Genomic DNA, 14,239 nt, shown 5'->3' with positions numbered 1-14,239 from the left:
AACCAGTGGATCCTTTGTCCCAGGAGGGACAACTTAGGGAAGTGTTTGTTAGGGAAAAAATATTGAGAGGAAGGGAAGGATTCGAATAATGGTCTTCTTTGTTTTCTTCTCGGAATACCTGAGTAAATTCAGATCTCATTTTGTGTGATCTCGTTTTGTGTTTCCCCTGCTTTATGAGACTGGTGATAGCTGAGAGGCTGCATTACTGTGTAAGTGAAGAGAGGCAAACAATACAAAGTCAGAGGGGTCCACGGGAGACTGCGGCGCCATAGAGAAGAGAGCCGCTGTGGGCTCCCTGCCCACTTGTTTAGCCACTAAGGATTGTGCAGTGGACTGGAGATTAGAGTGGGAGGATGTCCAGGGACATGATTGATTTTCTTCAGTTTTGCTGCTTGTTAACAGAGCAAGGTGTGAGGGGGTCAAGGTAACAACAAGGATGACCTCGTGTTGTTGTACACACACCTTTCTCTTCTAGCACGAGCATCAGCCTTCTCCTCCTGGGGGTGTAGAGCATGATGTCTGTGAACAGTGGCTTCTCCCCAGGAAGCAGATTCTACAGTGAGCTTTAGGATGTCAAAACTGAACCCCACACACAATGCTCTCTAAGTAAAAGAGCCCCGAGGTTTGGTAAGAACACATCCTTCGTATCTTCTGCTGACCGGTTTCCAACATGTGGCCTGTCTTGTTTGGAGACCCAGGAGACTTAGCAGAGCCTCAGAACCATCTCAGAAGTGTCCCAACCTGGTCTGGCAGACAATTGGTTATACACACAACAGCCTCTTCCTGTCCTTGCTTGCTAAGAGAACTGAGATTTGTTTATGGAAACAATTTGCCCTGCTCCAAAGGATGAATCACGACTGGTCTAGGCTTTCATATCACTGCTTACTTCCTTGGCCAGCTGTGCATTGTCCTCGATTCCTTTGCAGCCATGTGACCCAGCTCTGCACAAGAGACATCAGATGTTGACTAGAGGCTGTGGAGAGAGAATGCCAGCTGAATGAAAGATCAAAGCTTTGTGAGGAGAAAGCCTCTGATTCTTTCTTCTTGTTTGGGAGCTAGTGTGAGGATGTGCAAACTGGAGCTGCAGCAACCATTCTGCAACCACAAGGCAACAAGTATGAATAATGCATCACACAGGGGATGGGGGAATGGAAGGATGCAAAGAGCTTGGGTCCTTGGTGATATCTTTGAGCCACTGCCTCCAGGCCTCTTGCTATGTAAGATAATTAAAAGTCTTCACTGCCCCAAGTCACTGTTAGTCAGATATTCTGTTACTGGCAAATGAAAGTATTCCCAACTGATATATCTGGTCGTCTTCAGCCTGGCCAGGGTAGGGTTTGCTGAAAATTCTACCACAGTAGCTTTGTAACCAGTTAACTTCATCTGCAAAATATGTAGGGATAAAAATCCCTTCTTTATTACCTCAAGCAAACCTTCTGAATTGGGAGATCAGAGTGTGGTCTGTGGACCAGCAAATAATTATCCCCTGGGTTTCTTCAAAATGTAGATTCTCAAGCTCCCACCTCAGACATACTAAATTAGAAATTCTGTGGGTAGGGCTATCAATCTGTTTTCTTAAAGCTTCCAGGTGATTCTGGTGCAGTGGGAAGTTTAAGAACCACTGATATTGAGGGTCAACTGGAATGGATGCATGTCAGAAACACCTGGGGAACTTTAAAAAGATTCTCAGACTCCACCTGTAGAGTTCTGATTCAGCATTTCTGCAGTGTAGCCTATGAATTTATATTTCCCAGAAGGCCCCCAGGTGATTCGCAGTAAAACCAGGTTTGGTAACCAGTGGAATGCATATGAAAGCAGGTCACGTATGTCAAGGGGCTGCCACTCGAGTAAGAGATGAGGAATAGACCTGGCTGCCCCTGGGGACAGGTGAGCTGAATTATGGGTTTTCTCACCTGGTAGGTAAGGAAACTGACTACTTGATCTTAGAAACCTTTTTCACCTCTAAGTTTCCTAGGATGCCAGCTTGAACTTTGCAGATCTGGCTGAAACAAGCAAATACAGTCTTGGCAAATTACATAGACAGACTCGAGAGCAACAAGTGGAAAGGACTGGAATTTTACTAAAGTTTAAAAAGCAGCCTTACTCCCCACCACTGCCAGACCCAGTAAATCCAAAACAGGTTTTCTCTTCTGCTCTTACCAGGTTTGTAAGACAGCAGGTTTGCACCTCAGATGTTCATTTATAGAGTGCTAGACTACACCTACTTGGTGCTAGGCTTGTGCTTTGAGCGTTATTTTATTTGGAAAATATTATTTTTAAAAAAACATCTTCTAAAGGGATCTTGCCTTCTAAACTGTGCTACTTGTTAAGGATCAAAACTTCTGAAGCAGCCTACTCACTGTCCATCCAAATATGATTTTAACCCTCTCTCCTGCCTCGTCTCTGCCTTGTGCTGGAGATGTCAATCATTTCTTCCCCACTCCCACGTCTCCTTCCAGAAAACTGCCATCGCCCTTTCCAGGGAGCCTACTACCCTACTCAACCCCTGCTGAGTGAGTGTTTAAACCCATGACACCTTGGAAAATAAACAACAAAAATATCTCATTGATCGACTTTGGAAGATTATTTTGAAAACCAATAAATAAAGGGGGAAAAGTTAAGCATTTATCCTTCCTTTTCTATGTGAACTGTACCTTAGGCTAATCAGATAGTTGATGAAGGGGAGTTTGTCTTCATAGAAGCTGATATATGAAGAAGGAAAAATTAAATCATAATATGACCCTTTTGCAAGCCCTAATGGTTAATGGATCTAGGAAGTGACCATCAATGGCTGTCATGTCACAGAAAAGAAAAAGACATTTTGTGTCTCTGAATGAAAGTCATGGCACTGCCTATAGTCTTGCAAAAAAAAAAAAAAAAAATTGAACCTGAATCTGATTAAAGTCTATAGACTAAAATTTACAGGAAATATAGAGGACAGAGGAGCATGTTAAATAAAACCAAAAGACTACAATCACCATAATTCAGACTATGGGAAACTTTCTAAGACAAATGACCCAGTTTTTCCATCAAATTGCATTGAAAAAAATAAGACATGGGGGAAACCTACAGATTAAATTAGACTTAAGAGTCATATTAACCAATCATAGTATGTGGACCTTGTTTGGTTTCTGATTCAACTAACTTTAAAAAACTACAGGAAAAAAAAGGACACGTGAACAATTCCTGGATATTTGATAATATTAAGAAAATATGGGGACTTCCTTGGTGGTGCAGTGGTTAAGAATCCACCTGCCAATGCAGGGGACATGGGTTTGATCCCTGGTCCGGGAAGATCCCACATGCCTCAGAGCAACTGAGCCTGTGCACCACAACTACTGAGCCTACGCTCTAGAGCCTGCGGGCTGCAACTACTGAGCCCACGTGCCACAGTTACTGAAGCCCGAGCACCTGGAGCCCGTGCTCCTTAGCAATGAGAAGCCCTCACACTGCAACAAAGAGTAGACCCTGATCGCCACAACTAGAGAAAGCCCGTGCACAGCAATGAAGACCCAACACAGCCAAAAATAAAGTTTTAAAAAAACAAAACGAAACAAAAAACAGCTGTCCTTGTTTAAAAAAAAAGAAAATATGGTTGATTTAGTAGTGATGACAGTCTCATGGTTACATCTTTTAAAAGGAATCCTTATCCTTATTCTTAGAGGTACATATTGAAACATTTACAGATGAATGAAATGACATCTGAGATTTCTTTCAAAATAATCTTGAGGGGTGGGGAATGGACAGGATACAGAGAAAACAAGACTGTCCCTGAGCTGTTAACTGTTGAAGTTGGGTGATGAGTAACTAGAAAGTCACTATACAGTTCTTTACCACTCTATATATGTGGTTTTCCTTCCTAAAAAAATCAAATTAAAATAAAATCACTTTCATTTCCATTTTTATATTGGCCATAATATATTAGTATAGGAGTTCATGTTTATTATTTGTAAATATAGATTTATCAAGTTTTACTTGTTCTTCACTCCTAAGGGTACCCGAAAGTTTGGGGTTTTGTGTGTTTCACAGTTGCCTGCCCAGCTGGACTGGAAGGTCCATGGAAGTAGAGACCTTCCTAGTATATTCTCTACAGAGCTGATAACTTGTGTAGCGTGTAGAGTGCTCACCTGGAAAAACTTGTTAAAACACCATTCCAGGGCTTCCCGGGTGGTGCAGTGGTTAAGAATCCGCCTGCCAATGCAGGGGACAAGGGTTCTATCCCTGGGCTGGGAAGATCCCACATGCTGCAGAGCAAACTAAGCCCGTGTGCCACAACTACTGAGCCTGTGCTCTAGAGCCTGAGAGCCACAACTATTGAGACTATGTGCCACAACTAATGAAGCCTGCGTGCCCAGAGCCTGTGCTCCGCAACAAGAGAAGCCACCTCAATGAGAAGCCCGCGCACCACAACAGAGTAGCCCCCACTCACTGCAGCTAGAGAAAGCCCGTGCAACAAGGAAAACCCAGTGCAGCAAATAAATAAATAAATAAAATTAATTTTAAAAATTAAAAGTATATAAATAAAACACCATTCCAGAAGGGACTATTGCTCACCTGGTCTCCCGTTTGTGGACACCTCCATCCTGATTTCATTGTTAGTGGAGGACGGACAGTCCACATGACCAGTCCTACCACGGGGAGGAGTCGGTTAGCTTGAGGCTTTGTAGAGAGAACAGAAAAGATTGAAACTGGCTAAATCCGTGTTATGGAATGAAGAATGTTATAAATTTACTATATAGTTAATACTGCAAATACTGCATGAGAGTTCTGACTTTTACATTTAGACCCTCTTTATGAAGGTATGAGGTAGAGTGAAACCCCCAGGAAGGTGGGCTACAAAATGTCTGTCCAGATTCTCCTTGTTGGTGTCCCTGGTACTTGGTCTCATGGTGCTGTTGTTATTGTTTTTGCCCCAGAAACATCTAGTGTGAAAACAGTGGTCCCCTGTCTTAAAGCTCTTATGATTTTAGAGAGCTCTCCATCTCTCTTCTTTCCAGGTGCTCGAAGTTCAGACTTTCCCAAGATTTCCTCAATTTCCTTTAGCTTGAGCTCTCACTTTTCTTAATTACATAGAACTTAAAAGCACTCCCCTACTTTGTAAATCTACCATCAGTGCTGACTCCAGGGGCACCTTTTCCTTTTGCATGATGTAACAATTCTATCCTTTGTCCCTCCACAGAACTTCAGGATTGGGAGAGGGTATTTATCCTGGGTCGATGTCTTGTAGGAAAAGCAGTTTGCAATTGGAATATAACTTACAAAAGGACCGCCCATTTGAGTAACCTCACTTGTAACTTCTTCAAAATCACCCAGAACATGGGTCTGTCTCCTTGTCTTTGTACATTCTGCCTGGTTGTTTCTCTCTCCCAGAAGACTTCTAGGTGGTAGCATAGCATCCATTTATAGAAAAGTATATTCTATTTACCTAGTCTTTAAGAGGAAATCTTACACTCAGCCATCTAAATGCTTTGGAATGTGCTCAGATTCAACAGACTGTGCTGTTTAAACTTATAAAACAATGACTATGTTGATAAAAGCCAATACTACATGCCAGGCACTATTCTAAGTGTTTTACGTGCATTAACTCATTTAGTTAGTTCTATTATTAGTCCCATTTTATAGGTGGAGAAACTGAAGACAGAGGGCTAGGGAGTGGGAGCCAGGCCCTGACTGTTTCTGGAGGGACATCAGTCTTGAAGCAGGATCTTATTTCTCTGCCCAGGGATTTAACCTAGCCGCTAGTCCACCAGAGGCTAGAGGCTAAAAGCAAAGTGCCCTGGTTCTTACCCCGTTTAAAAGCCAAAATGTTTCAAGGAGGCCAAAACTGCAAAACAGGCACAAAGTCTATTGTTAGAGACACAGCACAACGGTATGGGAGAGCCCACAGAGAAACAATTTAAGTCAGAAGCAAGGGAGAAATACACACCCAGAGAGGCGTGCAGGCGTCCTGAAGGAGAAGCACAGTACAGAGGTGATTTAAATCACTGACGCAGGACAGTCCTTCCGGGTCTTTGTTTACCTTTGGCCAATTATCTTGTTTCTTGTTTCACACCTCACTGGTCCTAGGACCACCACCGCACCCCCCCCCCAACATGCGTGCGCGACGTTTTGCTAAGATGGATCCCACCGTAGAGGCCTGTGGGGGTGTGTCCACACTTATGGGGTGGCGCCCCTCCCTTTCTGACCCCCAAGGAGCCTTCCTGCTCGTGTTCAGACACAGGGACGTTTTCCTTGGCCTCAGGAGCGGTCATCTTATCTCTTTCCTTCAGCAGAGCTCAGCTTCTGCCACTAGCTTTGTCCTTGGAGCGTCTGGGTGAGAACAAAGCTTCAGTTTCACTCCATTTGACAAACACCAGCTGTCCGGCCCAGGCGCCCATCTATCTCCTCCCGCATGACCACGGGCAGCCTGGCTCCAGGGCGTGCCGCCTCTCTCCTGGAGAGACCCCATTCGGAAGAAGAGAGGAAAGCCTGGAAGAGTGGAGAGACAAAACTACCAAGAGAGGGAAATCTCGGGAGAAAGAAATTAGTGGGAAAACAACTTGAGATTTTTGAGACAAACCTGATTTTTGCGTTTGCTAAAGCTGAGGTATAAAGTTACTCTGGTTTTTCCTTGACTGTTTAGTAGAAAGAGCTGTGGTCCAACCTGGCTCTCTGCCATCTGTGTGTGACACAGAAAAGTCACTTTGTCACTCCGGGCCTGCGTCTTCATCTCTAAAAGAGAAATTCTACCTATTGTTATCCTCCATGGATAATGGTAGGAATCTGTTTACTGTTACTTTGAAGGAAAGTCTATATAGAAGAAAGTTCTAAGGGCTTCCATTTTTAGATGAGCTTAGGAGGACTTTGGTTTGGCCTGAGTGTAATAAATTCCTACTATTTAATTATTTGTTTGCAGGGCACCACATTTGTAAGTTTTGTAGAATCCACACTTGGAAATGCTGACATCAGGCTTCAAGACAGCTGGTCCCCACTAGACACCAAGAAAACCCATGGCCCTGGTTGCATCTTTCAACATGACCAATCCACAGTAAGTAGCATTGCAGTCTACTCTCCAAGGATGCTGAGTTGGCACATAAGGATTGGGGTACAGCCAATACCTCCTTCCCCAGCCCTGTAGGGATGGAGGGGCTCCAGGTGGTTTTGTCCTTGAGGCTGACATTAAAATAACTTGTTAAAATCTACTTTTTCTCTGAGTTGCCTTCCTCACATCATCTCATTTTTTAGTTCAAAAAGGCAGAGGAATTCTGTAAACCGCGACTGGGATTGTAATCCCGTTGCTAATCCAGTGGGATCACTGACATCCAATTGGCCAAAACAAGTCTCGTGACTGAACACAGCATCGAGGGTGGGGCGATAGGCTCTTCCTTTTGATGCGAAGCCACAAAGTCAGGCAGCAAAGCGAGGGGTGAAGAACAGAGCCACCTGTCATCCACCGTACTGTTCGTCATATTCAAGATCAGGGAGTGGTCCCGATACTCAGGCTATACCTTCACACCCCTAAAGGAGGCCTTATCTCCTCCTGTGGAGGGGAGCCGTGGCCAGAGATGGTGCTGGGCCACTGTGACCACTGGCAAGAGGAAACAGAGGGCAGGAAGGCAGGAGTAGCTTATTCCATGATTCTCAGAGCCACAGCCTGTTTGTTTCCGAAACACCCCAGCCTTCCACCACCATCTCACTGATCAGAACGCTCTGTTTGCTCAGTTTCGCAATCCGCACTTTCCAAAAAAACAGATTCAACCCAGCATCAACTTTTGGGGAAACATCTGGAGGAGCCAGGATTCCCCCCATGAACACCCACACTTTTATTTCAACTGTTGAGAAACACAGAAGTTTCACATCCTGTGACTGTTCTGTCTGAAGATCTTGAGTCATTTTGTAAATGTCACACCACGATGAATACTGTTATCTGCGCTTGACAGGTAGCAAAGAGCTAAGGTTTAAACCAGGCCTACAGAAGAGAATTGGGGCGTTTCGGAGATTACTTGGTGAATTCAGGTAGTTTAGGCAGCCAACCCATGGTGTTCAAAGAAAAATCTCACTTTTCCCTCAATGATCTGGATGATTCAAGCCAAAGAGAAGTAGGGAGATTCAGCTCTAAGCTTTCTGGATAACTACCACCGTGTATTATTGGTTAGCTTTCAGTGGTGGTTGGAAAAGTTTAGAATTCAGAACTGTCCAGCCAAGCATAGGAACTTATCACTCCAGAGCCCCTCCCACCTGCTCCGTATTCCCCATACCCATGTCAGATCATAGGGAAGGAACAGAGCCTCTAATCCACGTCCTCACACTTCAGCTGGAGAAACTGAGGCCCTGGAGGAGGCCCACAGAAATCAGCCTTGGAATCGGCACCAGGGCCCGAGAACAGTTTATCGCAGACTGGGCTCCCACTTCAGCATGACAACGGGCGTCTCCAGGTTCCCTCATATTTAATTTTTACTCCTCTGCACTATTTGGACAGAGGCACAAGATCCAGCCCCTCAGATTCTACGGGATGAGAAAGGGTCAAGGGTGTGTTGGGGCAACCAAAGATGGCCCTTCAGGAAGTTAAAGCAAAATGTTCCAGCCCACCGTCTCTTCACGGGGTAGCGGTTGGTGTTTGGGAAGAAGAGTTCTTAGTTATTGAACACACTGCAGGATGTGTGATGTCTCCTTTCCTATTTGTGTCATTAGTGACCTCCTGGGGTCATTGTGACCACAGCCACAAATGCCTCCACCAATTGCCAACGACCCCTGCTGGGTTGGGAGGTGGTCCTGCCTCTGGCTGAGATGCCCTGTACTGGTACTGCCAGTGGAGTTATGGGGTATTTGCAGTGCCCTAGGTGAGCCTGACGGTAACCTGGTAGGAGACCCACAGCCCCTCAGACATTTGATCGAGTGACCCCCATTTCCTACTCTCAACCTTAAAAAGGGAGCTGTAGTAGGACCAGCTCAAGTAGGAAGGGAATGGCACCCAGGACAGCAGACCTCCTGTCCTCACCGCCCCAAGGCTCACCTAGTCCCTCCGGGCCTCCAGGTGGGCTCCGCAAGCACCATCAGGACATCCAGTTGTGAACAAACACCTCTCTTCTCTACTGTGGTACAGATGGTAGAAACATTCCCAAGGACCTTTACAAAGAAACGCAGGAGACAATGTAAAAGAATGTGTTACTCTACCATAAAGTCCAGTGACTGAGAAGCCTAAAAGTCTAAGTCCTGGCTTTATTGGTTGGCAGAGTTATCTGGGTCTTTACCTCCCCTTGATGAAGGACCCTGTCCCTCAGATCTGAGCATGCTTCCACTTTTCCCCAGCGGGTGAGGAAGATGGGGCTAGTAGGGCCTCAGTCCAGTGCCTGGGGTGGCCAGCGGGGAAGGATGGTGACCTCACGCTTCCCCTGCCCTCCTCCAGCACAGCATAGATTCTGGTGCATCCTCCCTCTTTTCCTTGGGGAATGGAAAAATCATTTTGTTCTTGAGGGATGACCCTGCCCTGTTGTCATCCTCCCCGACTCAGGCCTGCCACAGAAGGAGGAATTTCCGAAGTTGAGATCATCTCCCAACAAGTAGACGAAGAAACCAAGAGCATTGCTCCCGTGCAGCTGGTGAACTTTGCCTATCGGGACTTGCCCCTGGCTGCCGTCGACCTCTCCACGGCGGGCTCGCAGCTCCTGTCAAACCTGGACGAAGATTACCAAAGAGAAGGGTAGGTGCTGGGACCGTTGAGTAGCTAAGTCTTGCGTAACTCCCTGGGTTTCCACGGGTACCTCCAGTGCGGCAGCCCAGAGATGAGAGATGCTAAATAGTAAGAGACCAGAAGTTCACATCAGGCCACTCAGGCCCTTCTCCTCCTCAGACGTTGCTTCCTCAGAAAAAGGCTGTGAGCACAGAAAATACCTGTCACTGCTAGACAACCTATTAAGTGACATTTGCTTGGAACTCAGGGAATGATAAAATTTAAAGGCTGACACACTCCGTAATGGCCCATCCAACTCCCAATCTGGACACCTGGGAATCAGGAGACGCACAGAATGAGTGACTCAGCCGAGGTCTCAGAGCCCATAAGGAGTGGATGTAGACCGTACTTGGCTTTCATCAGGTCTTCTCTCACTAGGGACGAGATCAGGAAGAAAGCATTCTGTGTGCAGTAACCTGCTAAGGGCAGGAGGGAATTTGGCAGCATTCAGCCGGAAGCTTTGCGGACCTTAGCTGCTGCCTTCCCGGGGAGGACATGTAGCATATCAGCCGGCCCCTGATTCAAAGGAGTGGCCCCTACCTACTCCTACTTAGCTGGTCGATCAGATTGGATTCCTTTGTTCAATCTGGGCCGGGGAGACACAGCAGTGACACCCTCCGTTCACGTGAGGGAAGCTGAAGGCCAGAGAAGGGCAGGAACAGGTCCTTGGGTCACAGGGCAGGTCAGACTTTCCCCAGCTCCACGCTGTTGCTCTTAGATACAGACTTTTAAACTTTGGCCAGGCGCTTGGGAGCCTGTTCTGGGCTACTCTCCTTCCTCAGGTGCTGCTGGTAAATATTTTGGAACATGCTGACTGCCCTGAATATAAAAATGAAGGGTTGCCAGGTTATTTTAGAAGCCTTAGCTACAGTTAAATTTGCAGGGCTTGGATTCCCTGTGTGTGTTTCCGAAGGGGCTCCCTGCCTTCCCCAGATAAATTGCCTAACAATTGTGAAACCATACACCTTTTGCAAAAATTTCACCCCAGTGGCTTTCTCTGAAAATATTACAATTTTCTCCAAGTACTGTGCTTAGAGTCAGCAGGACACTGGAAACAAGGATAGGCAAACGGCTTGGAAGTAGTTCAGGGATGCCTGGCGGAGAGTGGCGCCATCCTGAGCACAGGCAGCACCATCTGACCACATGACCAGCTTCTCCGGGTCTCCAGGGCCTTAAGCTCCGCCAGTGATGCTGGCGGTGGAGCCTTCCCTGAGCACCCGGCTACTGTGTCACTGCCCTCTGGAGGTCAAAATTGGTAGTGCAACCAGGTGTCTTACCCCAGCCATTTTCCCGCTCCACCAGTGCAAGCTTTAGGCATCTTTCAAGTTTACAGTCAGAAGGCAAGGAGAGAAGCGGGAAGGCCTTGGAGGATTCTGGTTTTGGGCCATATCCACGTCTGCACCCTGTGGGCACACTCACCGCCAGTGGTCCAGGCGGTGGGGGCACCACCCCTTAGCCTGAACTGGAGAAGGCCATCCCCGCTTTGTCATTCCATTTGCTTCCCGATCAGGCCCCTACAAGGTTTCTTCTGAGCAGGGAGAATACAAATGGGATGCCTGCAAAGCAAAGAGTCTCTTGATTTGATTTGAGTCTCCAGGTGTGCCCTGGAAAGCTGCTCCTGTTGGGTAAATAGGAAGCAGCCCGCTGAAGGGATTTGCTACGCTGCTTGAGTTCTCGGCAGGGTGGCTCCTTTGGCAGCCAGAGGGCTTCCTGGAGGAAGGAAGAGCAGGCCCAGGACTCAAGCCAGGGGACAAGGAAGCAGAACAAAAGCACACTGTGAAGGGGGAGAAGCCTCTCTTCACAAGCTTCTTGGCTCTTGCTGCATTTCCTGTGGTTTTCCCAAAATTTCCAACCTGGCCTTTTCTGAAACAATGCAAAACAACACGATTTACAGTTCTGGTAGGTCTCCGAAAAGCTTTGCTGTAAGTCTTGTCAAATACACCTCCTCCTACTAAGCGAAGTGTGAGATAGGAATGAATCTTTTCTGTAGGAAATGAAGGGACCTCAGGGACCCAGCCACCCCGCCATTCACTTCTTTTGAGCTCAGTGGTATTTCAGTGCTTTTAAGTTTCCAAGAATCTGAGAATGGTAGAGCTGGAAAAAGCCTTACGAAGTATGTACTCTAAATATTCTGATAGGATACCAGAGTCCAGAGAGTGGAAGGAGCTTGCCCAAGGTCACACAGTGACAGAGACAAAAATAGAGCCCTGGCTTCTGGCTCCTAATCCAGGCTGGCATTATTGGGCTTCCATTTGTCACCTGTCCCTTTACATCATCACAGTTGTGACTGTGGTTAGTATACATTGCACATGTGATACCACTGTTAGGCTATACTGTCAAAGGCCCTTAACTTTTTGGTGTGCAGTCACTGAGGTGCGGGTAAACCCCTAGGCACAGGTGGAAGAATTTCATCTCTGTCAAGCTCCTTGACTTCCCTAACAGCCCTTTGTCCTTCTCATGCTTGCCTAGCAGAGCTTAAACTGCACAGCTATCTGCTTTCTACCCTCTTTGCTTCTACATGCAGACTGCTGCGAGCTCAGGGAGGAAAGTCAGACAACTGTGCAGACTGGCGCTGTCTTAGTCTGGTGAGGCTCCCATAACAAACGACCACAGACTGGGCAGCTTATACAGCAGGTATTCATTTTCTCACTGTTCTAGAAATGGGAAGTCCAAGATCGAGGCGCCAATAGGGTCAATGGCTGGTGAGGGCTCTCTCTTTGGGTTGCAGACAGCTGCTTTCTCCCATGGCCATTCCTCATTGTGCATGAGTGGAGAGAGTGAGCGCCAGTCTCTTCCTCTTCTTAAAGGGCACTAATCCCATCATGGGGGCCCCATCCTGGCCTCATCTAAACCTAATTACCTCCCAGAAGCCCCACCTCCAAATACCATCGAGATGGGGAGGGCAGAGGTTAGGGCTTCAACATATGAATTGAGGGAGTGGGGGAGGAGGACACAGACATTCAGTCTATAACAGCACCTCCCCAGACTCAGGGTCTCCCGTCTCAACTTGTTTCTCAGTTTTGCCTGACAGTTCTCTGTGGTCCTGCTTAGCTTTCACTCCTGGTCCCCAGGTGGCCATTTCAGATTGTTTCCATTGCTCCCAAGTCTTTTCTTGCCCCCCACAGATGACCTCCTCTCCTCCTTCCCTCGGAAGGTAGAAACAGTCACAGACAAGCTGTACCCCACCCCTCAGTCCCATGCTTCCTCCCTTCTAGGGTCCTCCTCACCTCTGAGTTCTGATTTCCCTCCCCTCACACCTTCTCGTGAACTTTGCTCCATCAGTTGCATCTTCACCCTGACTCATCACATGCTCATGTCTCTCACATCCTCCCTCGACTCACTGCTGCCACTCTCTCTCTCTTCCTCTTTGCAGCCAAGCTTCTTAAAAGCCTCACCTGTACTTGCCATGCCTGCTTTGCTCCCTCCCATTCATTTCTCAGCCCGCTGCAGTCCAGCCTCAGCCCCATCCACACCGTGGAAACTGCTCTCCTCAAGGTCACCAGTGGCCTCCATGTTGCTGTGATCCTTACCTCGTCCTCTGTCCAGCATTTGAAATTGTCAGCCACTCGCCCCCTCTTGAAACACAGTCTCCTGTTCTATCGCACTCTCCGGATTTTCTTCCTACCCCTCTGGCTGTCCATTCTAGACCTTTTAAAACTTGTTTTTTCTCTGCTTGGTCCTTAGATGTTGGACTTCATTTTCTGTCTTTGGCCATTTTTGCTCTAATTCTACTCACTGGGTAATTGTATCCACCCCCATAACTGAAATTAAGGTTCTTCAACTTGTAACTTTCAAAGCCATGTTTCTAGCACAGCACTTGCTGCTGTCTCAAACTACTGGCTCACATCCAACTACTTCCTGGACATCTTCACAGGATCCCAGACACACCTAGAATCCTAACAAGTGTCTGTGGAATTATCTGTTTTTCTACCTCTGTGTTGGCTGCATATTTGAGAAATGTTCTTGTCTCCACCCAAGTCATTGCTAAAAATAGCCTTTTTGGTGACAGCACTTAAATCCAGCCTGAGGAACCATTACCTCCCCAACCAGGACTTCTGGCCATCTCAAACCCAACAGGGCCCAAAACTGAATTGTCTTTTCCCAACACGTATTCTGTCTGGTCCCAGTCAGTGGATCTAGACCTACCTGGCTGGCCTCCCCAACCCATTACCAGAGTGAGTCACATGTGCATTTTTGCTTATCTACAATGGCCCTCAGCCTCCTTCCTGCCTCAAGAGGAGCCAGTGGTTTCCAAGACACCAAAGCTCCATGCAGCCAATCAGTCAGGCACAGTCACCACTGGAACCTGTGTCCTTCTTCCTCCCCTGCCCTGGCTCCCTCTTGTCCATGTCACTGCCCACAAAGCCACTGCCACTGACCTTGTCCATTGTGGGAATGCTAGTGCCCAGTTCAAGGGCTTCAGAAACCACAAGGCCATAGGATACCCATGCAGGGTGGGGACGATAAGCCTCCCCTCCCCCCAGACTCTGTACCCAGAAGTGGCTCTGTTTATGGCCACTGCTGTGGTTC

At 47.2% G+C, this 14,239-nt stretch overlaps 1 protein-coding gene across 5 annotated transcripts in view; it reads left to right on the top strand.

The window, feature by feature from the left end:
- The window catches only part of TMEM266 (transmembrane protein 266), a 122,337-nt gene that overhangs the window by 43,478 nt on the left and 64,620 nt on the right, over positions 1–14,239 (top strand). The window contains exons 1-3 of one of the 5 annotated variants that reach the window (XM_057723498.1): positions 1,103–1,115; positions 6,896–7,027; positions 9,491–9,679. In XM_057723498.1, the coding sequence (XP_057579481.1) occupies positions 6,990–7,027; positions 9,491–9,679 (227 nt within the window). In that variant the 5' untranslated portion in view covers positions 1,103–1,115; positions 6,896–6,989. Of the gene's footprint in view, positions 1–1,102; positions 1,116–6,895; positions 7,028–9,490; positions 9,680–14,239 lie in introns of those variants that run through there. The other 4 variants (XM_057723497.1, XM_057723500.1, XM_057723499.1 and 1 more) reach the window with 4 other exon arrangements.

This window comes from Hippopotamus amphibius, chromosome 2, assembly GCF_030028045.1.
Source record: "Hippopotamus amphibius kiboko isolate mHipAmp2 chromosome 2, mHipAmp2.hap2, whole genome shotgun sequence".
Classification (NCBI taxonomy): domain Eukaryota; kingdom Metazoa; phylum Chordata; class Mammalia; order Artiodactyla; family Hippopotamidae; genus Hippopotamus; species Hippopotamus amphibius.
Note: the sequence above shows the minus strand (reverse complement) of the source record. Positions and strands in the feature narration are given on the sequence as shown.